The 27,743-nt window shown below is 45.9% G+C and overlaps 1 protein-coding gene across 1 annotated transcript in view; it reads right to left on the bottom strand.

Moving 5' to 3' along the window:
- ABHD3 (abhydrolase domain containing 3, phospholipase) overlaps positions 1-27,743 on the bottom strand; it is a 582,671-nt gene that overhangs the window by 472,698 nt on the left and 82,230 nt on the right. Inside the window, exon 3 of the mRNA XM_069620889.1 lies at positions 16,507-16,689. Coding sequence (XP_069476990.1) covers positions 16,507-16,689 — 183 coding nt within the window. The remainder of the gene's footprint in view (positions 1-16,506; positions 16,690-27,743) is intronic.

Here is a 27,743-nt window from a genome sequence, read left to right on the forward strand (position 1 = left end):
GTAATGATTTATTTGCTTCGATACGTGTGTGCGAGGAGAGCGTGTTTTAGTACTTTGAGAGTCTGTTGAAGGAAGTTGATTTTATTAAATAATTGTGCATTTAGTTTAATATATTTTTTGCATTTTAGCCTTTTAAAAATATATTAGTTCTCAGTTAGTCACTTCATTGCTGTGTTCGCCGTGTACTGTTTTAATTTGCTTTCCTGACCTAATGTGGTCCATAGCAGCGTGACTCCAGTGGCTTTCTTCGCCTGGTAGCATAAAACTACACTAACCCATCAGGCTTGTAGTCCATGGGACTACATATTTGCTAAATAGGCATGTGAGCACCGCCACATGAATAGTCAAGCCGGTCTGTGCCAGTCCATGCAGGACCGGAAGGGCTGGAGGCTCAAAGCCCCATCTATTCACCCACTCGTCATCATGGGGCTGGCAGAGGACCTTGCTGCCATTAAGGCGGCTCGTAATATCTTTTCAACCCTTGCACGAGTTTCCACATCGGACATGTTCGCATGCAGTGCAATGAACTCTACCTCATCTCCCTCTGTAAGTAGTTTTTCACTGCTTTCCTCTCATCCTCTCGGTGTAGTGCCTTTACTGGCAGGTAAGAATTCCTTGATGCTCAACTCTCCCAGCAGTGAGGTTGGGGATATCAGCGCCCCCCCCCTGATATCAGCGCCCCCCCCCTGATATGTCTGCTCAGCCCTCGCCGCCCGCGCTCTTGCTTCCAGGGTTAACACAATCCTGGTCACCCTTGGCTGCAGCGGATACTCTGCCTCCCGATCCTTCTTGTGCTAAGGTTCTAGGAGGAAAATATCCGCAGGATGTGAGTTCTGAGGTGGTCATTCTCCCAACTTCTCCTGTTTCTAATCCATTGTGCGCTTGTTCTGAACATACTAACAATCACATTATTATGCCAGTTCATAATTTGGCCTGTGTGCTCCTTAACACTCAGTCATTGGTCAAGCATGCATCAGAGGTTGCTGCTTACATCACTGACATGAACATATATATTTCTGCCATCACTGAATCTTAGGGGCACAGAGCAGCCGGCCCCTCCCTCAACTTGGCTATTCCTGACGGATCAGACAAGATCGAGAGGTCAGCGAGGGGTGGGGGGGGGGGTGCCCTGAACTTCAAGTCCTCATTAAACATCTGGGAATCTAAAGGGTCAATCATGAATGGAATAGTCTCTCCATGTAAAATTGGTTTTAATGCAGAATCCACTATGAATTTTATTCTTATTTCTAGACCACCCTCTCTGGAGGAAGATGTCACGCAAGCACTTTCCAAATATCTGCTGCCTATCCTAAAGCCAAATTCGAGATTCCTCCTTTTAGGGGATTTTAATTATTGGTTCGGCAACAAGGATGATCGGGGTGCTGCAGGCTCGAGTTCTCCTTGACAAACCTAGGCTTCGAACAACTGAATCATTTGCCCACACACAATCTTGGCCATACTCTCGATTCGATCTCAGCTGCTAAAGTCCTGACCAAGGATATTTGCGTAGCTCCTTGTCCTTGATCAGACCATGCTTTTTTACATTTTTCTATTCAAGCAGACTTTCCTTTCAAAATTACGAGTAGAGTGACATAGGGTGTTCTAAGCAGAATCCTTAAACAGCTCACGCGGGAAAGAATTGACCCTCTGCTCTGTCCGTCTATACATTTTACCTCCCATGATTCTGCTAAGGGTATGCCAAGACTACTCCAATCTAATTTTGAGGTGATCACCAAGTCCTTAGCCCCTCACAAATTTAGGAAAAAGAGGGATGGAACCCGGAATAAATCCTGTTTTTCGTCTGATCTCAAGAGGCTAAAATCATCCACTATGAAAGCTTTCTATAGTTCACCTCAGGCTCTGGCAGTCTAAAAAACAGCATCCAAAGTCTATAAATCGGCTATCGTGGAAGCGAAGAAAACATTTTTTAACTCCAGGATTTCAAATGCTCACTCCGAGGTAAAAGAGCATTTCAATATTCTAAAAGAGCAAGAAATTATTGGCTCCCCTATCATCAATCAACCTGTCAAGGATGCCTCCTGGTGCCAGTGTATCCAGGACGCCATGGTTAACAAACTGACTGGCATCAGGCCTGACATAATGCACAAGCAAGAGGCCTCTCCTGGTAAGCCTAAGGATATTGGATCATTTAAACGTAGTCCATCTATCCCACAATTTAACTTCTTGCCTATTTCAGAGGAGGCGCTTTCTGTTATTGATAATCAACTTAAAACCACGTGCTGCAAAGGGGACCCCTGCTCAGCTATTATAATTAAAACCTACCCCCCCAGATTTGCTAACGGCCATATGTAAGTTCGTCAACGATTCACTGACCGAAGGTCATGTGCCTGAAGACCTGAAACAAGCATGGGTCACTCCCATCTTTAAAAAACCAGGTCTACCCCAGGAGGTTCTTCTAACTACAGACCTATCACTAATACTGCTTTCTTGTTGAAGATTCTTGATAGGGTCACGTATAGTCGGATTGCCTCTCATTTGAATATCTTTCTGGTGCTTAATCCGCGCCAATCCGTCTTTAGAGCCGGTTTTGGCACGGAAACTGCACTATTAGAACTCAAATCAAAGTTATTGTAATGCATGGACAAGGGCCTTGCCTCCATGCTCATGATTTTGGATCTCTCGGCTGCCTTCGACCTGGTTGACCATGGTCGCAAGGTTAGAGGCGGTTGCTAATTTCTCCCCGGCAGCAGTATGCTGGACTGCCTCCTTTCTTAACAACAGACAAAGTAGAGTTTTCTCAGGGGAAGCAGGGGCATCCCCAGTCCCTGTCGATTTTGGCGTACTGCAGGGGGCCTGTATATCGCCTTGCCTCTACAATATTTTCATGGTGCTTTTCTTCACTCTGCTAGATCATGAGGGCATCTTGTTCACTAACTATGCTGACGACACTCAGTGTGTCGTTCCTATGACAGGTACTGATTCCAGCTACGAAGCTGAATTGAATAGAGTATACATTGTTATTGAGAATTGGATGGTCGAGAACAACCGGGCCCTGAATAAGGGCAAGATGGAACTCCTGCTTGTGCACCCCCAGCCCCGTCGATCTGTTCCAAGTTGGGCCCTTCGTATGCGAGTTTCCAAGTAAAAATACTGGGTGTTGTTCTCGATCAGCAACTCACCATGAAGGCCCACAGGGGGAGTATTGTGTCATCAACAGTCTACTATATTAAACTTTTAACCCACCTTAGGCCCTTCATTAGCCAGGCCAATGCCAAGACCATAGCCAGAGCAATCATTGGTGCAAAAATCTATTATTGCTGCAGCCTGCTGGCCGGCATCAGCAAAACAGAGGTAAAAAGACTCCAGGTCGTCTAGAATGCGGCCGTTAAGGTTGTGATGGGGCTCTCCCACCGTGACCATGTGTCTGCCGCGAGAAGAGGGCTTCATTGGCTCCCGATGGAGGCCCGAGTGCGCTTTCGTCTTTTAGTTCCGACCTTTAAGTGCATTCAGGGCACCATGCCCAGCTTCTTGCAACACTTTATAGCTGAGAAAACCCAAAGTAGATCTCTCAGATGATGCCACCAGAAACTCCCCTCTATTCCCAGATGTAGAACCAGAATGGATGTACGGGGTGCATTTTACATTTCAGCACCTCAGGCCTGCAATGACCTCCCCCTTGATCTCAGGTGTCAGCCCAACCTGGCTTTCTTCAAAAAGAAATTGAAAACCTGGTTATTCACCAGCCTTGAATCTGCATCCCTTGATTTTCTAAGCTCGACCTTGTCTCTGCTCTTCATGTTTGTCAGCACCCTAATGCCCCCGGGTCCAAGGATTGCGCTATATAAATATTTTAAAGTAAAAGTAAAGTATATTTTCAAAACTACAAGCTCAGTTGTCTGCGCTATTTCGTCATCAAGGCCTGGACTCCTTTAGGTATAGGTGTCACCTCCAGCCTGCCCATTAAGCAGAATGCTGGTCAGATAGCACAGCAAGTAGAGCGCTCGCTTTGACATCCATGCATAGCTTGCTGAGCAGGTTTGAATCCCGGCAGGGCCAAATTCAGCCTTTCATTATGCCAAGGTTGATAAATGAGCACCACACACTGTGGGTAATAATACGCTATATAAATGTGAATTATTATTATGATCACTCTGTATAAAGTCTTTCTTAAAGCATGAAGCATCAAAAGGACATCAACATTATATAAGAGTTAGGGAGTTCACACATTGTCAATCTAGAGCTAGACTAAAGCTGGATAAAGGTGTTTAAATGCAATTTCAACAGTAATGGTTCATACTTTCAAAACTACAAGCTCAGTTGTCTGCGCTCCATAAAGGCCTGGGCAGCGTTAGGTATAGGTGCCATCTCGAGTTTCCCGTCTAAGCAAAATGCCTGGAATTTCATCCAATCAAAGAGGCGGGAACTGTTGTGCTCACGAGCAGAAAAACCCTAGGAGCGCGAGCAGATAGAAAACAATTATGTGCGCGGTCTGGACTGGTGCACCAGGCAGCCAGCCACACACAGCCAGCCAGTGTGACTGACTGCATCTGAGCAAGAGACAATATATGAGCAGAGCCTAGCGAACATCCGCTGATACAGTGTCCAGCTCCAGCTCTGATTTTAAGCTAACGCAAGCAGCCTTGCTAAAATGAAACCCCTGCTCCTCACCTTGCTTCTGATTGTGGGGGGATAAATGGCATTATATCCTCCCCACCTAAAATTGTGGGGGGTGTTTGTCCTCCCTGTCCCCCCATGTCCAATGCCCATGAGCAGCGGCCCATGCCCCCTAAAATAGTTACTGGCACCGGGATGTGCTAGCGCAGACCACAAGTTGCTACTGCCATACCTCAGTCAAATGCTTGCTATGCCTTTTTTTCCATTTCCACATGCAGCCCACAGAACAACGAGGAACTGAGTGGAGGGACGGAGGGATGCAGGGAGGGAGGGAGGGAAGGAGGGCAGAAGCGACAGAGGCAGGGAGGGAGAGAGAGAGAGAGAGAGAGAGAGAGAAAGAAATGGTTGCTCAATACAGCGGTACCTTCACAGGCCATAGTAAGCTCCCAAGCGAGCTCGCACAATACCAAAATAAATCACTGGACCAGCAGGGTTTGAAATGGAAAAAGGACCAGTAGGTTCCAAGCAACAGGGCACCGAACACAAACACGACCATGGGCCTTCACAGGCCAACAGCCATAATAAAGAATAAAGAGCAAACCTGTGCAGAGAAAGTGGGGGGGGGCTTTTCCCTATTTTTACAAATTTCTATTGCACATACATGCCCCAGGTGGGGAAGAAAGGGCCAGATTGGCCAGGGAGAGTTTCCCAATCCGAGGTAATCCAGGTGAGGTCAGCAGTGGAGGTTGACAGGAGACCAGCAGAAGGAAGGAGAAGTGGCTTGTGGAGTAGATTTGTGAAGAAAGTGAGATATTGGCTTAGGAGTCATAGTGGTTCTGCAGTGTGATTGTGTGTGGCTGTGGGATGAATGAGTAGAAGAGTGTAGTGTAAGGAGTGAAAGTGAATTGACTGGTGCAGAGTGAAAGAAGGATGTTTGTTTAGCTTTGAGGGTGGAGTAGTGTGAGGAGAGTAGTAATGGGAGAGGAGAGAAGAACAAGTTATTTACCCCTGGTAACATTCTTTCGATTGGATTTTCCTCCCACGTATACTTCATCTTATGATAATTATCCTTCCAGCTTCAGCTGCTTCGGGATTTTTTTTTTGACAGGGGGCACTGTGTGCCGTCTCGTTGAGTCGATGTCCCGCGAGGGCCTCTGTTCGACTGTTAACGTCATCAGCATAAATAGCGCATGCAGCGCCCGTTGACTTCAGTTCTGTTTTTCACCAATGTAAGAAACCTGAAGGTGTCTCCCTAACTAGTCCCTGGCGATCTCTCGTCTAGGTGGCTAGGACACGGCCATCGCTATTGGATCCAGTTCCTTGGGTGGACCAGTGACGTAGGATCTCCTGGATGGGGGGTCCTCGGGGAGTGGAAGTGGGACACCGGCAGGTGAGACGCAGTATCCCCCTTCTTCTAACACCTTTTCTCCATCCTGCTATGAAGGATACTGTCACTCTAACCCCCTTTTTCTGTGGTGCGAGCTCCCTCTGTAGCTTCCTATGGTCTGTGAAGGCGGCGAGAACCAAAAGGGTTATAAGGAGAGAAGTGGCCTTGCCCTTTCCGACCCAGAGCAGCGAAACCTCCCTGTAAGGAATCGTAAAACCGCGAACAATAGCCAGCTTGGGTTGCAGCAGATGTCAACGGTACACGGAGCACGCCTATACCGATAATAAGGACAGGGAGAGATGCTTGCGACCATGGTACCGACCTTGACTCCGGAGACAAGAAAAGCCAAGCGGTTCATCACAGCCGGTGAGTCGAGGAGAGAACCGATAAGAAACCGAACTGTGTTGAACGAAAGTCGCAACTGGCAAATTACGGAAAGTTCAAAGAACTGTTAACATATTAGGGGAAAACGAGCTGCAGAAGGTTCCGGCACCACGTGGGTGCTTACTCGAGAGACTCTGGTTGATCTCCCATTTGGTGAAACTACCAATACCAGAAGGCCTTAGGAGAGCCGCAAGCAAATGGTCAAAGTGGTCATACAAGGGTCTAGCAAAATCTTCTGTACAGTCGAAAGTCGTCGACTGACAAACCATTGGAAAGCATAGGGAGATGAATCCTGCATAGTGAGAAAAGAGAAAGAATTGTGAGACTGACAAGAGTTGGCAAGAGTGAATCCAATGGAGGGATGCCGATAGAACGGGGCCTGAAGTCCCAATGAACTGTGTTGACAAGAGTGAACCCAACAGATGGATGTCCACAGTGAACTGTTTAAAAAGACATTAAGTCTTGTGAATGCCACAGGTGAAATTGTTTTGAGATTAGAAAAAGGGGTCTGAGCCTGGAAGAGGGGGACCCGGGGTGAAAACTCTTGAACTGTCCTTGAGTCTTGGAGTGATTGGTGTGCCATGTGTGACACGTGGTGCCAGAAGTGGGATGCTGACAGATCCCGATGCAGTGGTGAGACAGATGAGCACGGCCCATCTGCCCTGTTCTGTCCCACAGGAGCGGCTGGATGCGAGCTATATGCTGATGAGGAGACTACAATCCTACCCAGGGTCCAAGCCATGGTTCGGAATCAAAAACCACCAATGCAATCTTAGGAGTACTCATGCAATTTTTCAGAAGAGTGGGGTTCCCGGTGGAGCTCCTGATGGACCAGGAAAGCTGCTCTATGTCCAGGCTAATAGGAGAGATGAAACACCTATTGAAAATCTGCAGCGTGATTGAAGGAGTTTGTAGATGTTATTCAACCCAAAGTCTGGGTGAGTGCACAGATCTTCAATAACATCATCACACCCCCAGTATGGGTATTTTGCTTAGTACAGTACAGGCTTCCAGAAGCTCAAAAACAAATTATACAGGAAGAACTGAAGAAAATGCTTGATTGAGGGTACTAGAGAAATCCCACACCGAATGGTAATCCCCAAGAGTACTTGTGCCCAAGCCAGATCACAACTGGAGATTTTGTTTTGAATTCAGGCATTTGAATGAAATCTCGGTTTGATGCTTACCCCATGCATTAAATTAATGAATAGGTGGAGCAACTAGGGTCTGACAAGTACATCTCAATGTTGGACCTTACCCAAAGCTATTGGCAAGTGACGTTAGACTAAGAAGCTACATCCAAGGTGGCATTTGTCACCCCAGATGGATATCAATGTACAGTCCTACCCTTAGGGCTTCATGAGGCTCCTTCCATATTCCAACATCTAATGGATAATGTCCAGTAATCCTGTCAAGCCTATACAGAGGCATGCTTAGACAACATCATATACAGTTCAAGAGAAGGAGCACCTTTAACACTTAACGGTCACCCGATGTGACCAGCTCAGAAAAGTTAACAGCAAAGACGGCAAAGTTTCACTGGCACAGTCAACTGACATGCCTAGGTTTCCAGGTGGGGAATGGGGAAGTTGTACCTCACAGCACTAAAGTGGAAACAATAAAAACAGTGAGACAGCCAATCACAAAGAATGATATTTGGGCCTTCCAAGACCTAATCAGATATAATAGATGTTTCATCCCAATATTTTCAGAGATGGCTACCCAGTTAATGGATGGGCTTAAGAAGGAGCCCCCAGACCTTGTAAAAGGGGAAGAAAACACCCAGGAAGCCTTTGAGCGACTTAAAAAGGCTGTATGTAAGAGACCTGTTCTCATCATGCCAGATTTCCCAGTTTAAGTGTCAGCCCAAACCGCTAAAATCCTTACTTGACTGAAATGAGTGTCAAGGAGTTCCCCCCTTCTCACCCGAGTCTGATCTTTGCTGGATTTCTTGGTCGATGCCTTCTTGCGGACGGATCGGGTCTTGAATAAGGCTGCACGAGTCTCTTCCGACTCCAGCGTGTGTTCAATGTTCCAGGATGCAATGATCCAGGAATCCGGGAAATTAGGAAAGTGCACTACTCAGCACACGAGTCCAGGAAGTAAGAAGGAAAGGAGAGGGACTAGGAATGGAGTTATTAGGGGCAGAATCAGGGAAGCAATACCGCAAGCTACGGAGCACACGTCTGGTCGCTACTTCGCAATAGCATTGAGAGGCGCGGAGCCGCGGGGGGGTGTGGTCTATTAATAGAACACGCTACGTCCAAAGTGTAGAGCGAAGAAGGTGTTTCACGCTGGGACGGCCATGTTGGGAATACCAGGGAGTGCAAGCCCTGTTGAGACAAGGACCAAGAAGTCCAAAAGGGGCGCGTTCTGTAGGTCATGACAGCATGCCTCCTCCGAAGACCCGTTCCTCCAGGTTTGCCCGGGTGCATGAGGTGACATTTTCTGAGCAGTCGAGGGGCCTTGAGATTAGAAAGTGGTTCCCAGGTTCTTTCACTAGGAGGATATCCCTTCCATTCAACCAGGTATTGAAGCTGACCCCGTTTATACCTGGAGTCGCATATTCGGGACCCTTCATATTCCAGTTGGTTGTCGACCAGCAGAGGAGGGGGTATGCAGGATTTCCGGGAGGATTGGATGTAGGGTTTTAATAAGGATGTGTGAAAAACTGGGTGAATTTTCTTCCAGGAGTCTGGTAGTTTGATCCGGTATGAGACTGGATTTATAATTTCCTTGATGGGAAATGGACCATGGTACGGAGAGGCCAATTTGTTTGGCCGTAGATGTCGGGGTAGTAATTTCGAGGACAACCAGACTTGATCACCAATTGCATAAGAAGGCCCTGGTCTTCTTTTGGAATCCGCATACCTCTTAGTCTGTGTTCTGGCCTTCTCTAAGTTTTCTTTGGCCTCCTGGTGTACGTTGATGAAGGTTTCTATCCAGGAATCAACAGTAGGTACCGGTGTGGAATAAGGGAGAACAGAGGGTAGAACCGATGGATGGAAACCTTGGCTACAATAAAAGGGACTGGTCTTAAGTGCTGAATGATCGGAATTGTTGTAGGCGAATTCAGCCACGGGTATCAGGAGCGACCAGTCATCCTGAACCTTGGTGGCGAAACATCGAAGATACTGTTCCAGGGTCTGATTAGCACGTTCTGTGGCCCCGTTGGTTTGGGGATGATAACCTGATGAGAGGGCGCGTTGGATTCCCAAAATGCGACAGAGATGTTTCCAGAATTGTGAGACGTATTGAGGTCCTCAATCAGATATGATCTTGGAAGGGAGTCCATGCAGACGGAATATGTGTTCCAGAAAGATTCCAGCAAGTTCGGACGAGGATGGAAGCTTACATAGGGGTGTAAAATGAGCCATATGAGTGAACAAGTCAATGGTAACAATGATGGTCGTGTATCCTCGGGAAGGTGGTAATTCCACAATGAAGTCTGTAGCAATGAATTCCCATGGCCTTGTTGGCAGTGTAGGTTGCAGTAGAAGATCCGCCGGTCTCTTGTTATCATGTTTATTTTGACTACAGATAGCACAAGCTTGGATGTACTGCTGTACGTCGATATTCATTCCAGGCCACCAAAACTGTGTTTGTATGAGGCGGAGGGTGTTGGTTATGCCACGATGTCCGGAGTGAAGGGTATCATGACAGAGGTTTATTATTCTTTGTTGTAATTTCTGTGTGGGAATGACCAGTGCATTTTCCTTAAATAAATATCCTTCCTTGACTCTTAGATTCCATTGATTCTTCCTTGAAATATCCTTCTACAGATCAGAGGATTGGGTTTGCACTCGAATTTCTTCCAGGAGATTGACTGTTTGAGCTACAAAGATCGTGTGGGGAAACATATTAGGATAGGCCCTATCTTCAGTAGTTACATAGTCAGGACGTCGAGATAAGGCGTCAGCAATCAGGTTTTGTGATCCGGGAACATGAGTGATGTGGAACTGGTACTGGGCAAAGAAGTAGGCCCAACGCGCCTGAGGACTGTTCCTACACTCCAATGACTGTAGAATTTGCAGATTCCGATGGTCCGTGCGGACCTGAACTGGATGTCTAGCACCTAGAAGTAGATGTCGCCATTCAGTGAAGGCTTGGCGGATGGCTAACAGTTCCTTTTCCAGGACGGAATAGTGTGTCTCACTGGGAGTCAGGGTTCGTGAAAGGTAAGCAATGGGGTGTTCCAGTTTATCCTCAAATTCCTGCTTCAACACCGCTCCTATGGCGTAGTTATGGGGGCTTGCGGTGTAGACCAGATAAAGGGGGTGTCTTTCTTCAAGAGAGCAACGATCGACTGAACGATCTCGGAAAAGGTGGATATGAACTTCCGGTAAAAGTTGGTAAGCCCCAGGAAGGATTGAACTTGTTTCACGGACGTGGGAGCGGGCCATGCCAGTATGGCCTTTACCTTTGAAGGGTCCATACCAATTCCTTCTGGGCTAAGGATGAATCCTAGGTAGTGAACAGAAGTAACATGAAACAAGCATTTTTCGGGTTGGCTAAAAGTTTGTGTTCACAGAGTCGTTGTAATACTGCCTTGACATGTTCTTCATGCTTTAGAAGGTCCTTGGAAAAGATCAATATGTCGTCCAGATAGACAATGATGAAGAGGAATAACATGTCAGAGAACACCCTATCCATGAAACGTTGAAAAACTGCGGGGGCATTAGCTAGTCCAAAGGGCATGACTAGATATTCATAGTGACCAAAGGGTTTTCTAAAGGCTGTTTTCCATTTGTCTCCTTCCCGGACACGGATCAAATGGTAGGCACCCCGGAGATCCAACTTCGTGAATATTACGGCGCCTCTCGCAGCTTCCAGGATATCCGAGATCAAGGGCAATGGGTACTGGCTTTGAGGGTGCATTGATTTAAGCCACGATAGTCGAGGCAAGGTCTGAGTTCCTTGGTGTCCTTCTTGGGAACAAAGAACAACGAAGCACCCGCTGGAGATTTTGAAGGTCTTATGGTGCCATTTTCAAGGTTGGTATCCAGGTATTCTCGGAAGGCCTTTTTCTCAGGTTCGGAAAGGATGAACATTCTGCCGAAGGGAATCACTGCTGAGGGATATGTATCTATGGCACAGTCTTCAGGTCTGTGAGGGAGTAAGGCCTGGACTATGACAGTTGAAAATACATCATCATATCCCTGATAGGCCTCAGGGACTTGTATGATATTGGAAACCCTCAGTGGTGTTTGCTGGTCTCTTGGTGGTTCTTTAGGGGGTGTCAAGGAGGGATCCAGGAATAAACAGTGAGACATACAAAACTCTGAGCCTAGGAACAGTGATCCTGCTGTCCAATTGATATACGGATTGTGCTTCTGTGACCAGGGCATACCCAATACCATGGGGTAATGAGCTGACTTAATGATGCCGAATCTAATCCGCTCTTGGTGATGGTTTATGGAAAGTTGGATCTCTTTAGTCTGCAGGCTTATGGGCCCTGAAGTGAGGGGTCTTCAGTCGATTGCTTCCACCGGCTGCATAGTGCTTTGTGCCTCGTATGGAATGTGATGACTAACAACCCAATCTTGATCAATGAATATTCCCATAGCTCCGCAGTCTACCAAGGCCAAAATGGAATAGGTCTTATTCTTGGAGGGCGATAGGAAGGCCTGCAGTATCACCAAATTGTTTTGTCCAGGAGAGTTCAAGGATGGAATTGATGTGGAGCAAACATCTCTCTCCCGAAGCTCTGCTCCATCTAGGATCGGTAGCTGGCTTTTCCCGAACGCCGAGGAGGGGCTAGAGGACATTCCCTAACCAAGTTTTATCTGAGGCACAATACATGCACAACCCCGTATGAATCCTTCTCATCCCTTCTTGCGGGGATATAGGTCCACGGAAGGCTCCTATCTGCAAGGGTTCTGGTTCAGTGACTGAGCCTGGCTTTGTGTCCGTCTTGGTGGTGCTCTCAAAGGACACTTTCAGAGGATTTCCTCTGGATTTCTTCTTCTCTGCCTTCCTTTCCTGGATACGAAAGTCTATTTGCATAGCAAGGTCCATTAGTGCTTCGAATGAGTAAGGCGAGCCACTCTGGCCAACTCATCCTTAATCTCCTCATTCTGTCCTCGCCTGAAAAGGGTAAAACTCGCCTCAGCAGACCAATCAGCTTCCTTGGCTAATTGCTTGAATCGGGTTACAAAGGTGAGCATATCCTGGGATCCCTGCTGAAAGTCTAACAGGTGGTCAAATATAGACCTGCTCTGGGTGGTCAAACATGGTTTTAAGGGTCTGTATGAAGCCATCATAGTCATCTAGGAGAGCATCGCCGGAATTAACGAAGGGCGTAGCCCAGGTTAAGGCATTTCCTGAAAGGTGAGAAATTATGAAACCCACTTTAGCCCTGGGAGTCGAAAAGTAGTAGGGCTTAAAAGTAAAGTAAAGTGGACCAAACATGAATCCAGGAATCCACAAAGGGTTTTTGCCATCGTATTTGTCAACTATGCCGCCCAGCAACACACTGGGCCTCATTACGACCCTGGCGCTAATGGGTTAACGGCGCCGTAAAAGGCTGCGGCACCGTTAACCCATTAGCGCCTGATTACGAGGTCCCTTTGGGGGACCCGACCTTAACGGCTGGTCTACACAAGCCGTTAAAGTAGGGACCCGCAAAGCGACCTTGGTGCTAAGTACAGTACCGCAATTTGCGGTACCGTAATTAGCGCCTTCCCCATTCCCATAGAGCCCTATGGGGCGAAAATGGGAATGGGCAAGGGCCATGGTTCAATGGGGAATTACCGCCCCGCCAACCTTGGAATGGGGTGGTAATTCCCCATTGAACTATGGCGGACCCGTTACAACACAGGCACCAACCATGGTGCTAATAGCGCCATGGTTTAGTGCCGATGTTGTAATGAGGGCCACTTTCTTTTGTGATAGAATCACGGCATAGAACTAATTGTTTGAGAGCGGCGTTTTCCGCCTTTAGATTCTGTACCTCTGTTGTTAGTTCTTGCATGCCACGCATCAGGTCCTGAACGGCCGCCTCCATGTCGATATCGAGTTTGGTCGGGTGGCAGATTGTTCAGATATGTTTTTTTGTTGAGATGAGAACACAGATTTACAAAGGAATGCGCATAGCAATAACCGTTGTACACCAGAAATCGTTAGGGTAATTATATCGAGCCCATGTTAACAGTTCAACATCGGATGCGAGGTTCGCTCGATCCGATGAATGGAACAATCTGGTTCCCATAAATAGATGGGAACATAGACTTACAAAGGAATACGCATAGCAACAAACCGTTAGGGCAATGACAACGAGCCCCCGCTTTAAGCTGCAAGGTTTGCTCGGTCCGATGAATGGAACAATCTGGCTCCCATAAACATATGCAACACACACGCATTTAGATCTTGCGAGTCATGTAGTAACGCTCAACAAACCAATGGGCAGAATGAGATACTGAACATGGGATTGATTGAAAATTCGATAGAGAACTCGATATACAAGATCCATATATATAGAAAAAGGAACTGATTGAAACTTATGCTAAAAAAGCCTTGCTAATAATCTCTAGACACCCATGAGAAATATGAGACTATCTAACCTGACGATGCCATGTCATTTGCAGGCAAATGCTGCAATCAATATGCAGTTGTAATTTAACCACGAAATGATCGTGGAAATTCACCACACATACAAGTTGAACTCCCTCTGTTCTATTATACACTATGTGATACTGAGTTGGAATTACTAAATATATGCACAGATGACTCACGGTTGGGTACTTATATTGTAGGGCTCTACCCACCCTCTTGAAGACACCGAAGCAAAAGCCAAGATCACACAGGCAACAAGCTTTGGGTAAGGATGAACAGGGACATCGTAATAAAATATTCAGTAGTCATACGAATACAAGCCTAGTCCCCTGATATGTATACATTTTGCCTTGTAGGCAACAGGACACAAAAAGAAAGATGTCACGACTTTGCGGAAGATATCCGCTCCAGAAAAAGGAATCAGAAGACAGCAATTAAATGGACTGTTTTGAACAATGGGGCATATGTCCATATGTTGAAGCACAATCAGCATAATAGGTCCTGAAGAAAGCGGACAATATAGAATCCCGCTGAAACCGGTCGACATTGGTGGAATTAGTTGTTATCCCAACCTATCAGACACACAACAACTCTGTAGAGACATTGGTTGAACCAGTTGCTATTCCAACCTACCAGACATACAATAACTCTGTAGAGGTCTGCTATATAGGACATAGAGATATTTTTAGCAATTACAGTGGAATTAGTTCACGAGATGGAGGCGGCTCCATCGTATTTTATGGTAAGACACACGAAAGGTCAGCAACACTATTAAAATCAATGGTTGACTGACCCCAGTATGCAGCCTTTTACCATAGGAAAGTAGTGAGCCAGGCTAGGGAGAGCACTAACCATTCTCCCCTTTTTCCCTTCTTCCCCGGTTAGTCGATACACCAGCGTCCAACTAGGGTTATTACATCAGAAGGGACAGTTCGTCTTCTGGATAGGGACATCTAGCCAGCAATAAGGACTTAAGTGTCAGGTTTAAGAATTTTTTAACAAGTAACATAATTGGTTCTGCTTGTGATATAAAACAGTGTAAAAGTTTATGTATAAACTGTAAACACTTAATAAAAATAGGAGCCAACTTCTGTACAAAGGAATACACAGAGGCACAGGTGCAGACCCCATAAAACACTTGCCAAACACTAAGAGCCCCAAAAGGGAAGGAGGATTCACAACAGGAAAACAGGAACAGGGAAAGCAGAAACCTATAGCACTGATACCAGGTAATAGAGGCAAGGAACTGGTACAAGGTAACAGAGGCAAGGAACTGGTACAAGGAAAGTGAGCAGGTTACTGGTACAAGGTAAATTAATCTAGGTAACAAAAGCAGGCTGGAAGACTGAACTCAAAACACACAACTGTTCAAGGAAAGGCGTTTGAACGTAGGACTAAAATGAAGGGAAAATGGTGCAAACAGCAAGGCAAACAGTGTGACTGAGGGGGGTAAAGCTTGAGACTAAATAGACCTGAAAGAGCAAGGGAATGGCAGAGCAGGGAGCAGAGAAGGAGGCTGAATGGAAACAGTGCAAGTAACAGAGGATGAAAGCTGCAAGGACACAGCCCAATAAGCAAGGGCAGGGAGTTGCAGGAAATCAGCGCAAGAAACAGGGGTTCATTTCTGCAGTACTAGAGCACAAAGGGAAGAAGAAAACATACTAGAATCAGGCAGAGAGTGCAGGGCTGAGCCTCAAAGGCAGGGCTGTGTGAATTGGAGCAAGCTAGTAAAGGATCAGGGAAGCGTTATAGGTAAAGCACAAGGCAGAATGTTAAGCAAGGCAGAGAGTGATTTCAAATGGGTTGCAGCCACACAAGTTTCCGAATCCAATGCAAGAAAACGAAACTTGAGGGCGTGGCAGCTTATAAGCAGTGCTGGCAGGGAGAAAATCCTGGGTGGAGCTCCATGATTGGCCTTCATGCAAGCAGTGACAGGTGTGGTTAATGGAAATCCCCGACATAGACTTTAGGAGAGGATCCAGTGCTGATAAACTCCAGGTGTTTTTAATAGAAACAAAGTAATTGTATTTTTTGTGGCGTTTTGAGTGTAGCAGACCATTAAAACGAGTCTGTCTCCTTCCAGTTACAGCAAAATCAGTGTGTCTGCCACTGAAATTCCAAAAGAGTTTCTGGGTTGGGCTGCTGGGTTTTCCAGATATTTCTCAGGTGCATTCTCCGACTGATAGTCCATGTTTCGGAAAATACAGATTTCTGCAATGAAATATTAAATAGTGCTTCAGGGTCTTCTTTGGTGATGGTTGACAATGCCCGGTGGGTCTGCAGACAGCGCCACCCAGAGGCTGAGATGCAGGGATGTCACAAGAACTCGCACAAAGAAGTCCTTAGTATGTTATAGTCAAGAACTGGAAGCTTGTTGAACGATGGGAGAGCCAGAATCTATGCCGTTGTAAACATGTAGGAAAAGGAATGACTATGCCGTGCATTTGATTTTTTCTTTATAAAATGTATTAGTTAAAAGCGCAAGATGCTTGGGGACACTGAATCCTAGTCTATTAGCTTTAGAAACCTAATACAATATTCAAGCTAAAATGGTTCGTGGGGTTAAGGAAAAATAGATACATTTAAAACAGCTGATCATAAAATACCTGTAGCCCAATGCTGCGCTTTGCTGAATCATATGAAGTATGTAGGATTCTCTGCTGGTTCCGGTCAGTCCTGGCAATAAAATGACAGTGGGTCTTGTGTGGGCATCTGGGTAAGAAGTGCTGACGTCATTTTCAAACCAATCCAGAGAAATTTGCCCTCCATCTGCAGTCTTGATGAGCTCGCTGCAAAATAGAATTCAAAAGAAAAGAGAAAATTAGAAATCAATTTATTAGCAGCCAAGCCAGTATTACATCTAGCTCACTTGCTAACAAGTACCCACAGGCCAATTCTTCGTTTTTTGTTTAACCAAGACAGCTGTGTGTATATTGTCACAACTTTTTCTCACAAGCTATAAGCTAACAAAGTAGCCATTTTGGCTGCAGATGCTAAGGATTGGTTGTTTTCACCCAGGACTAAACTTCCTTCTCCTTTGCACCACTTCCATTGATCTGCTAATTCACTTTAGGTCAGGTGCCCAGTTGAAATAATATTTTTGTTTTTATTCGGGTGGGAGAGGGCTGGGGGGAGGTTACAACATGCTCCATGTGCCGACCTACAACGTTTGGAAAACAGTCAAATGACATGGCTTTTAGAAACGGCCTTTATCCTAGAGCCCAAAGAGATCATTTCTTTGATGAGGGGTGAGTACAGTTCAGATTCAGATGCAGGAAGAGCATAATGTGAGGTAGAGTGCAATTACTGCCGAGGGTCAGATGATGCCAAAAATTCAAATGACAAAAGATGATAGACAGTTCGGAGAGAGATGGCATGGAATAGAATGTGGGTAACTGACATTCAAGAGAGGCTGGAATTGGTACATTAAATTGAAGGATCAGTGTGGGTTTCTGAGTCTGCAGATTGAAGGCTACACTCTTTTTCTTCTTATTAGTACCTCTTGATTGTCTGCGTGGGTCGTGCTGATACAGAGAAAATACTCAGTTGGTGAAGATGGCCTGAGTGAAGACGTCGTTTTGCAAAGATTGCTTACACTGCTTGATTTGAATCATCTGGATAAACAAAAAAGGCTGCATGCGTTCTAACATTAAATAAGACAGGACCTATACTAAATAGTGCTTTTGGATGTTGAATTAGACCTTTTGGCCCACAAAAACGTGAGCAATATGGAGGTAGTTTGGGTAAATCTGTAGAAAAGCTTTGAAAATCCCCACAATGTATTGACACACATGACAGAGCTTATAAACGGTTTATGGTACTTAGAGAATCATATTAACTGTGGAGCTTCATAAAAAGCATTCACAAAAAGTATCAATGCATAAAGCATTTACACAAGCATTTTACAGATCTCTACATTTTATGTTTTTCTATGGTGGAGTGGGGGCACGAATCCCAGTTTGTGAATGTGCCAACACCATCCACTCCACCAAAGAAATTCGATAGCATTTCCACCTGGCTCAAACTCCGACCTAGATAGGCATACATTGCAGGTGCCATTTAGGATTGTTTGCACTCTAGGCTGTCGTGTCCGGCACGGACACAGTTAACTTGGCGTGACGAGAAACCTTGACACGCTGAACACAGCCAATGGGGCTTGCGCATGCTCATGCATGCGCAGAGGGACTTTTTACTGCGTTTGCGGCAGAAAGGGAAAGTATTAATAAAGCAAGCATCCCATTCCATTTGGCTCCTTGTCCCTCATTTCAGCGCTGCCACGTGCTAGTGCCTAAGAAGGGGCAGAAGGATATTCTCTGCATGGGGATGTGAAATCTGGCGATGAGGATGGGATTTCTACACCTCCTCACATAGAAAAGAAAGGGAAAGGAATTACAGCATGTGGTTGCACCCTGGGGTCTTTCAACAAATGTGCACAACTGAGGAGGGTTTGACTGCAGCAAGATGTCGGCGAATGAAGAGAGACAGAGGTGGAAATGTGAGGCATCTGATGAAGGGCCCAATGCTGCTGCACTTGGTCAACCAGGCCCTTTTCGATATGGGTCATCAACAAGTCCTGGGACAGAGATGGGAGAGATGGCTACGGAGATTTGAGAACTACATGGCAGCCTATGACGAAAAGGCTCCAGACAAGTTTGCCAGAAGATTACTTATTAACCTAGTTGGTGACAATGTTGAAGATCTCATCCCCGCGTTCCCGCCTGAAGAAGTCAAGACGTATGAGGGGCTCAAGGAGGCTCTACGTACGTACTTCGACCCTCAGCGCAACATAGACCATGACAGATACATCTTCAACACAGCCTGTCAAATGACTGGTGAGTCCCTGGATGCATTTGCGACTCGATTGTGCAACTTGGTCGCTCATTGTGACTTTAATTAATTCTTGAATGATGAGGCCATCAGGTTAAGGATCATCGGAGGGTGCTTATCGTCCACCTTTAGGAAAAAATTACTCTGGGAACGGATTCCGCTTGCCACCATTCTACAAATGACACGGACTGAAGCAAGAGCAGACTCGCAAGCTACGCAAGGGACAGGTGAAAGAGCAAGTGTATATTACATCAGTCAATGTGGGAGAAGCAACAACGGTGGGACCGCCCCGCCAAGAAGATATGATACAGCCAGAAAGTGCTACAGGTGTGGTCTGCCTTTTCCCCACGAGGAAGGAACATGATGCCCTGCCTTTGGACAGAAGTGCACCAACTTTGGGCGGGAAAACCATATGGCAAGAGTATGCAATGTGCTGCCGAACAGGACACAAGGAGGCGGTCCTAGTGGGACTAGACTAGATTGCAATCCACATGCTCATGGGCTTAGGAGAGGCACCTACGCGAGAAGGGACTTGGTCATTTACATTTGGCAGATCACCGGAAGGTCACCGCCACCTGCACCGGAGCAATAGAGAAGTCAACTGGAATATGCATACATGATGACTGACGTGGTGATGACTGACGTGATGATTGCCCCAGAAGGAAATATTGACATTCAAGTGGGTCAACACCCTGCCAAGTTCGTCAACGACACGGGAGACACACAGATTATCATGTGCCTATATCGGAATTTTGCAAGATGGCACATCCGCCAGTGTTGGAGCTGTTGGAACTGAAGGTATTTCAACAGGCCGGCCAAGGGCCCGTTCGGAATCAGGTTTTTTATTTATTTATTTCATTTTTTTTTTATAACGTGCTTAATACCCAATTTCGGTTTCTAAGCGCGTATCCAGGATTCGAACCTTGGTTGCACTGCGTGGTCTTGCTTCCAACACCAGCATGTTTCCACTGTGCTGTCTTCCGTTCACAGCCGTGGAAAGTTCTCGATGCAACTGAACTGCAAAGGGAGACAAGCCATGGCAGAGCTGCATGTTCTTCAAGGAGAAGTGCCGGGAAATAATTTGCTAGGCCGACCCACGGCCTTTGAAATGAAGATCACTGCCATGTGAGGAGTATCTTGGGTCTCTAGGCCCACCAGGCATGGGACCGACATCTGGGCATACCCGTCCCACCAAGTGTGACGCTTTGGCACCATTCCTAAAAGCTAGAGACACCATCTTAAATTGTAAAGTTACAGACATTCCACCTACCTACCATATGGCTGGTTCAGAAATAAAAGTACCCAAATTTCAGTTTACACCAATTTCACTAGAAAACATGCTAAACACCCTCTCCTCTATAAACTGTACTTCATGCACCGAAAACATACTACCCCCCCCCAAACTCACACTAGATAACGCAGGAATCTTTGTACCATTTCTATGCTGCATGACAAACTCGTCATTTAGAGACCGAAAAGTTCCTACTGGTATAAAAACGGTTACAGTCACACCATTGGTGAAAAAGCATGGTCTAGACCAGCAGAATCCAGCTAATCTCAGGCCTATCACAAATTGCAACTTCTTGTTGAAAATTCTCGACAAAATAGCTACGCACCAACTTCAAGAATATGTTGACAAGCATGACCTACTACACTCCCAGCAATCAGGTTTTAGAAGTGCACACAGCACCGAATCTGCACTATTCGACCTTCAAACCAAGATGCTGAGTATCCTTGACAAAGGAAAGTCAGGCCTGCTCATCCTCTTTGACCTCTCGGCAGCTTTCGACTTATTAGATCATGGGAAGCTCTGAGGGGCTCTAAATAAAGCAGTAAACTGCTCAGAGGAAGCCATTGAATGGATATCCTCCTTCTTGGAGGACAGAAAATCCAAAACCACCTAGGGCAGACATTCCACTAGCTCCAACCCCATAGATTGTGGCGTCCCACAGGGAGCTAGCTTGTCCCCTCTTCTTTTTAACCCATACATTCGCTGTCTCTGCACCCTCCTCTCACAATTGGGGATTTATTTCACAAATTTTGCATTTGACACGCAATTAATCTTGGAACTCTGTAGAGACCACACTGCAGACAACAACAGACTATCAGACATTTGCAACACCATTGAGAATTGGATGACAGCTCACTGGATGTGTCCAAATTGTTACAAAACAGAACTTATGACATTTGGATCCACAAAAGCCTTATCTAATCTAGGTCCAGCCTATTCTACATTCAACATAAAAGACTCCAACATCACAGTCACAAACAAGGTTAACACACTTGGCATATATCTGCAATCCTCATTAGGAGCAGAGGCACAGGTCTCAGATCTAAAAAGAAATTGCCAGTACTATCAGAGATTATGATGTCACATTAGGCCATTCCTTAATGCCAGAAATAGCGCTACCATCGCTAGAGCCACCATTCTATCATGCCTCGATTATGGTAATGCATTGATGCTTGGATCTAGCAACAGCGACATTAAGCAATGCCAAACAATCCAAAATAATGCAGTTAGATCCATTCCTGGAAAACCCAAGCGTGACCGCAATAACCCAAGACAGAATTGGCCTTCATTGGCTCGCCATAGAGGAGCGCATCAAATTCAAATCTTTGACGCTGGTCTGCCGCTGTCTATACGGCGCGGCCCCAACATACCTAAAAAAGGAATTCAAATGGTATTAACCAAGCCGAAGTTTAAGATCGGTCAAACAAGGGCTACTCCAATCCGGCCATGCCAGAGTAAAAGCCACTGGCCTAGGCAGGGCTTTTCCCACCAAAGCCATTACTCTCTGGAATGAGCTACCCGGCAATCTTAGGCTGGAAAGTAATTTCCTCTCCTTTAGAAAGCAGCTGAAAACATTACTCTTTCGGTAATCTGACATATATTCAGCTCCGGACTCATTTTGAGTCCATCTCTTCTCTGTTCTGTGTAGTCCCGTGATTCCTCAGTCCTTGTGTTTTTGTCGCGCCCTGATGCTTGCGAGCTGCGGCACGTTATAAATATATAAATAAAATAAAATAAATAAATTCCAATTAACTCTGCTTTCACAGTATAACTATGGTGGCATTGCTTTACAATGAACCGGTTTCCTAGTGTGTTTTAAACATTTAGAAAGTACTTGTACAAGAGAGTGTATGCTCAACCTAGTGTTGCTTGTCTTGCAAGATGTTTCACCAATTTGATACTTAGCAGAGTGTATTAAGCTTTAAAAGGTGTTTGCAAAGTCTCTGGGTGAGGAGTTTGCTTCTAGCTGGTTACAGGCTTTTGTTATCCACAGATGGGCCTGAAATTAATTTCTGTGCATCCACCCTCTCCAAGATATTTACCTTTGGTGGCCATTAAAGAGTGTTGCTTCTTGTGCAGTGTTACAATTTGCCAGCATGATCCATAGAGTATAGAAGACGGCTGGAAATATCAGACACAACCTGGGGTGGCAACCTTTCGGCAGGTCAAATAGCTTATTCACCAAATAGCTTATTCCCCTCTGTCTGCCATGTGACCTCAGAAGGATTATTATTGGATAATCTCACCAGCGACTCAGATTTCTGCAATATCTCTGTAAGCCCATATGGCAAATTGTTTGCACTGAAAACATAAGAACCTCCATGTTATCAGCCACGGGTGCTCTAAGGGTGGCTTCAAGAAATCAGCAATTTGTGTACATGTTCAATGATGAGAGCCGGAGGGTTTGAAACTCGCAGGTGATATTCACAGGAGGTGTTCATAAACACTGAGAGACTCCGTCCTGGTCTTCTGAAATTTCAACAAAAGGGTAGTGGTTCCATCTGCACCAATTCACTTGGCCATCAACTTTCCCATCAACATTCTAATTACTTTCACCAACATACATAGATCAGCAACTATTATATCTTAAATCCCTTTAGATACACCTATGCAGTGCTCATTAGGTTTGATACAATCATCTTTCTTGATGGTGAAAGGGTGCAGAAGTAAGGCTCAGACACAATGGTGAATGGTGTCTAGAAAACAAGTGAAATTGTCAGTAAGTCAAAAGTAAAATGTCTGTCACTGCTGTGTCCAAAAACCTGCTTCTGTCCCCAACATTAATAGTCTAAAGCAACTGTGCAAGGATGATCTCTTCTTAAAGTGTTCTTTGTGTTTCAATCAACAGAAAAGTTCCCAGTCTCTCTGCTAATAAAAAGAGTTGAAAAACAATGTTCATAAATGTAAGATTCTCAGGTTAAGTTTATGCTCCTTTCCCCTAGACTTCTCAGCTTCGTTTCTTTTGGGCTCTAAAGCCCCTTTACCCTCTTAGGCAAATGTCACTGGACAATTCACAGGGATATGTTGCTTAGTTTCACAATTCTTTATCTTGTCAATTTGATACAGTTAGTTTAAAATGTATGTAGGATTCCTTTTCACCAATTTCCGGGGTCCTTGAGCCTTTCAATCTCTCACATGGGTGCAGGTCCCCAGACTCGCGATATATCTTGGTTCACTCTCCTGCCAAGTGGACTGTCTCTTGATCATGTTAGGCACTTGTCTAACACATGGGTGCGGGTCCCAAACTCGCAATATAGCTTGGTTCACTCTCCTGCCAAGCTAATATCCTCTCGTGGCTCATGTATTCGTTATCATATCTGTTTGGTTCACTCTCCTGCTAAACGTATGATTCCTTTCTCTTGGGGTTTCTCAGGGTCCCCGGCTCTCTTATACTTTTCTTTCCATATGGGGGTAGTTCCCAGACTTGCAATGCCCCTTCAAGGTCCCAGATCCTCCTTCTCCAAAGTTTGCATTCAACCCCAGGCTTCCCCGGAACTCCAACTCCACCTGGAAAACCCACGTACCCATTTCCTGCTTCTCGGCAGGTACTGGCGTTTCTCCAGCTGGGGTCTGCAGCGGGTCTGCGGGTGTCTCTCTCTGCCCAGCGGCGCATCCTGCCTTGCAGGAGGTTCACCGGAGCCTATGGTGTCCTGAGGTTTGAATCAGCATCAGCCGGAACGGTCCTTCTAGCTTGGACCGTGCTCGGGTCCTCCTTCTCGCTTCACGGCTTCTTCCCCTCTGGCTTCTCTCTGCCCATCCAGTGCACAGCTCCTGCATTTCCTCCTCAGAGGAGCGTTCTCTCTCTTGCCAACTGTAGACGATCTGTGGTCCCTTCAGCATACTCTGACTACCAAACCCCACAGCTTATTAGCTCCTCATTCCTTCTGGGGGAATCTCCTCTTCTGGGGTTCCTTCAAGGAGGACTGGGCACTGTGTCAGCATCCAAAAGGTCCCCAGTCTCCCAGGTAGGCAAACTGCTTGATTTTCTACTGGAGGATTCTTTCAGCATTTTTAAAATGCAGATCACTGAGCAGACACTGCAATAATCCCGGTTCGAATGGAAATGCTATTCTAGTGCCTGCATAGAGAGGTAAACCCTGAATGTAAAATGGGGCCATCTCTATTTCAGGTCCAGAAGTATGGGCTGGAATTACCTTACAGTGAAGGGGTCTGAAAGGGCAGGATATATTATGTAAAAAATACTATCCTAGTTGGAAGGACTCTGTCTTGAACAAAGGTTTACACCTTTATTTGTTGAGTGAGGTTTCCGCTGTGTTTTGGATTCCACAGCCTTAACTCATGTAGGCTTGGCACCGCTGCGTCAACAGCAGCAGTGGTGGTCAAGGTAAAGGTGCATTTCACAGACTGGGAAAGGAGAACCCAACGTAACAGTATGTCAGACCGTCGTGTTCGGGATTAGAACGGTTGTTCATTCAAAGCCCTGGTGTCCATCAGCAGTTCTGTGTTTCCATCAGCAATTCATTGCATTTCTTCTGGTGACCCTACTTCAGACTCTACGATTCAGTTCACCAGCATCTCACTCAATTTAGCACAGACCAACACTTAAGCGAAGTATGCCTCTCCGCCCCGTTTACCACCTTTAGGGAAACAATGATAGTACAGATCCATACTGTAAACTAGGTTGTTGCAATGTATATATTATCACCTTTCTGGGCAATTATGATCCAGCTTCAGACAAGTACCCCATGCATCAATGTTTGGCTCTTCAGTGCCACCACTAACCAAGGATCTGTGAGGATGGGCAAAAGGGCCAAACATTGTTTATGGTTAACCATTTTTGTGCAAGCGTACTAGTTTCTGACAGGGACCTTTTTCACTTATTCAATCAAGCATTCAACAGGTTTGCCTCAGTTGTGTCTTATAAGGTTTTTATACAAGACAGGTTTATATATACACTTTGTGCTGCAAAATTTGAGTTTCAATTGATGCATGCGTGCACATGTTAGATATGCAATCAAAATATAAAGAAATTGCTAGCAACAATGGCCTTATTATTTTTTTAAACATCTCTATTGATTTTACAACCAGATAAACATTGTCCCCCTCCTGCTCCTTCCTCCCCTCCATAGACCCATAGACGACCCCCTCAAACACATGGCAGAAGACTGTTTCTGAAGAGGCCTCTCTGTAGGACCGCTGTACTTTCGCCTTAGTGTAGGTCCAGGAGTTTCAGTCTTTGTGGGCACCATTGTGCTAAAAAGTCTCCTTCCAGGAAGGTGAGAGTTTCTCCCCAATCCGAGGCAAATTTCTGAAGGTTATTGTTCGTAGCATATGTGGCCCATTCCAAGGCTACCAGTTGCTATACCTTCCGGAGCCAATCCTGCTCCGTCGGAATCGTGGGCCCCTTCCACTTCTGCGCTATGAGGGTCATGGCCATCAGTGTCATTATAGCCCTGGCCCTTTCCATACTCTGATTTTCCCCCTCCTCCTTCAATTCTCACAAGCCCAAGAGGACGAGTTTAGGGTCCCTACCCACCCTCTCCCCGAAAGCGTGTGCCTGTGCTTGAAGGATTACCTCCCAGAATGGACAGATCCTGGTGCATTCCCACCATATGTGCTCTGTGGTTCCCACTTCCCCACACCCCCCCAGCACTACTGGGAAACTTCCGGGAATATTCTATGAAGGCGTGCCAGAGTGTAGTGCCAACCAAACAAGTATTTATACCAAGCCTCCTGAAGTTGTGCCGCCCTGCCTACGTTTGGTATTTTTCTCCCAAGATCTTCCCATTCCTCCGTTGTTATCGCCTTGCCTACCATTCGGTCCCATCCGTCCATGTTAGGCCATCTTCGTGGTGGTGCCACTTCTTCAAGTAATTTGTACAGGCCTGAGATTAGGCCCTTGGCCCCGTCATTCGTCAAGAGGAACTTCTTGAACTGGGTGAGCTGTCTAGTGGCGGCTCGTCTCACCTCCCTATTCATAACCCAGTGTCTTAATTGAAAATATTGCAACCTTTAGCCTTGTCCCACCGCAAAGTCTTGTTTGCATTCATGGAAGGTTTTAACCCTATCCCCCGTGAACATGTCCCTGATCTTCCTACATCCACCTTTTGTCCACCTTTCAAAGGCCCCCAGCTCTTGTCCTGGGTGGAATTCCTTATTATTGAATATTGGGGTAAACGGTGATGGGTAAGTCGTTATCCCTTTGTCTTTTACCACTCTATCCCATGTGTCCACTAGGGTTTTTGTGATGGCACACTTCTAAAGGTTTTGTGGTCTACTACTGCGCAGGAGCCACAACATTTCCCCCAGGTCATGTTGAGCCACTGATCTGTCCATTTGAGTCCATTGCTTTCCCTTCCCCTGCAGAAGCCATTCCCAAATCACCCTCATTTGTGCTGTGGCGTAATATTGTGGAAAATTAGGGAAGGCCATACCTCCCGTCTTCCTAGATGCCTCCAGTAGGCAGCGGCTTATCTGAGCCTTCTTGCCCTCTCAGACAAACTCCCTAGTTGTCTTTCCTAGTTCCCTAAAGAAATCTGTGGGTATCAGCAATGGGATGGCTTGGAAAAGCTAAAGCAGCTGTGGAAGCGTGATCATCTTCACCGCCGCCATCCTGCCCATCCATGACACCCTCCGGTTCCTCCATTTCTGGTAGTCCCCCTTAATTACTTTTAGAGTGGGCAGGAAGTTAGCCGAGTACCATCCTGCCAGGGAAGGAGTGATCCTGACCCCCAAGTATCTTCTTCCATGGATTCTGTAATGCGACCCGAGGCCTTGGATGTGTTGAAAAGCTGAGCCAGGTGAGGGCTAAGGATGTACGAGTATGTTTTGTAAAAGAGTGCTGTAAAACCGGCTGGGCCCAGCGCTTTTTTGGTGGATGCTTCGCGATCATGCTTTGCACTTCTTCCTGCGATGTTTCTTGGGAAAGGAGATCCGGCTCCTCTCAGGAAATCTGGGCCAGCCGTACCCTTTCCAGAAAGTCTATCTGCTTCTGTGTTTGCGGGTTCTGGGAGGTGTATAGTGTGCTGTAGCATCTAGTTAAGTGTTCCTGAATGTCCTCTGTCCTCGCGAGTCTCGGCTCCCTTTCATCATTTACTGCCACTATTGTGTTCTGTCCTTGCGTTTCCCTCAGCAGTCTTGCCAATAGGGTGTCAGCTTTATTAGCCTTGGCGTAATATTTCTGAAGCATGAAGAGCATCGCACTCTCTGCCGTCTTGGTTCTCAGAATCTCCAACTGACCCACCACGCATCTATAAACCCTAATCCCTTTCCTCGTTGGGGCGTCTGCTGCCTTCAGCCGTGCCTCCTCCACTTCCCTCGTTAACTGCGTTTCTAGGACCTTCATCTGTTTACAGAAAGAGAAAAAGGATCCAACAGTAGGAATCCTCCCGTCCCTCGCACACTATCAACAATCCACCAAAATGGTGGTAAATGGTTGTCGGTAGGAATAAACATATATAGGATAAGAGATTCAATAAATGTTGTTTCATACACATATGTCAAGAAGAAAGAATTTCAGAAGACGTGGATTACATAAAATACACACAAATTTTAATCACAACATGTGATCATAGACAAACCTATTCTTCTTGAGTCCAAGATACGAGATTGTATTCATGGGAGATGGAAGTGTGTTGCCACAGTGCTACAAACAGTATCACTAATTTCAGTAAAAATGTACGGGCAAAAAAAAGAAAAAGAGGAGTGTGGTTTTCCCGTTATATGAAGGAAAGTTGCCCCAAATTTGCTACAAGAGCACATATT

This window comes from Ambystoma mexicanum, chromosome 5q (genome assembly GCF_040938575.1).
Source record: "Ambystoma mexicanum isolate Mex_15411 chromosome 5q, UKY_AmexF1_1, whole genome shotgun sequence".
Taxonomy (NCBI): Eukaryota; Metazoa; Chordata; class Amphibia; order Caudata; family Ambystomatidae; genus Ambystoma; species Ambystoma mexicanum.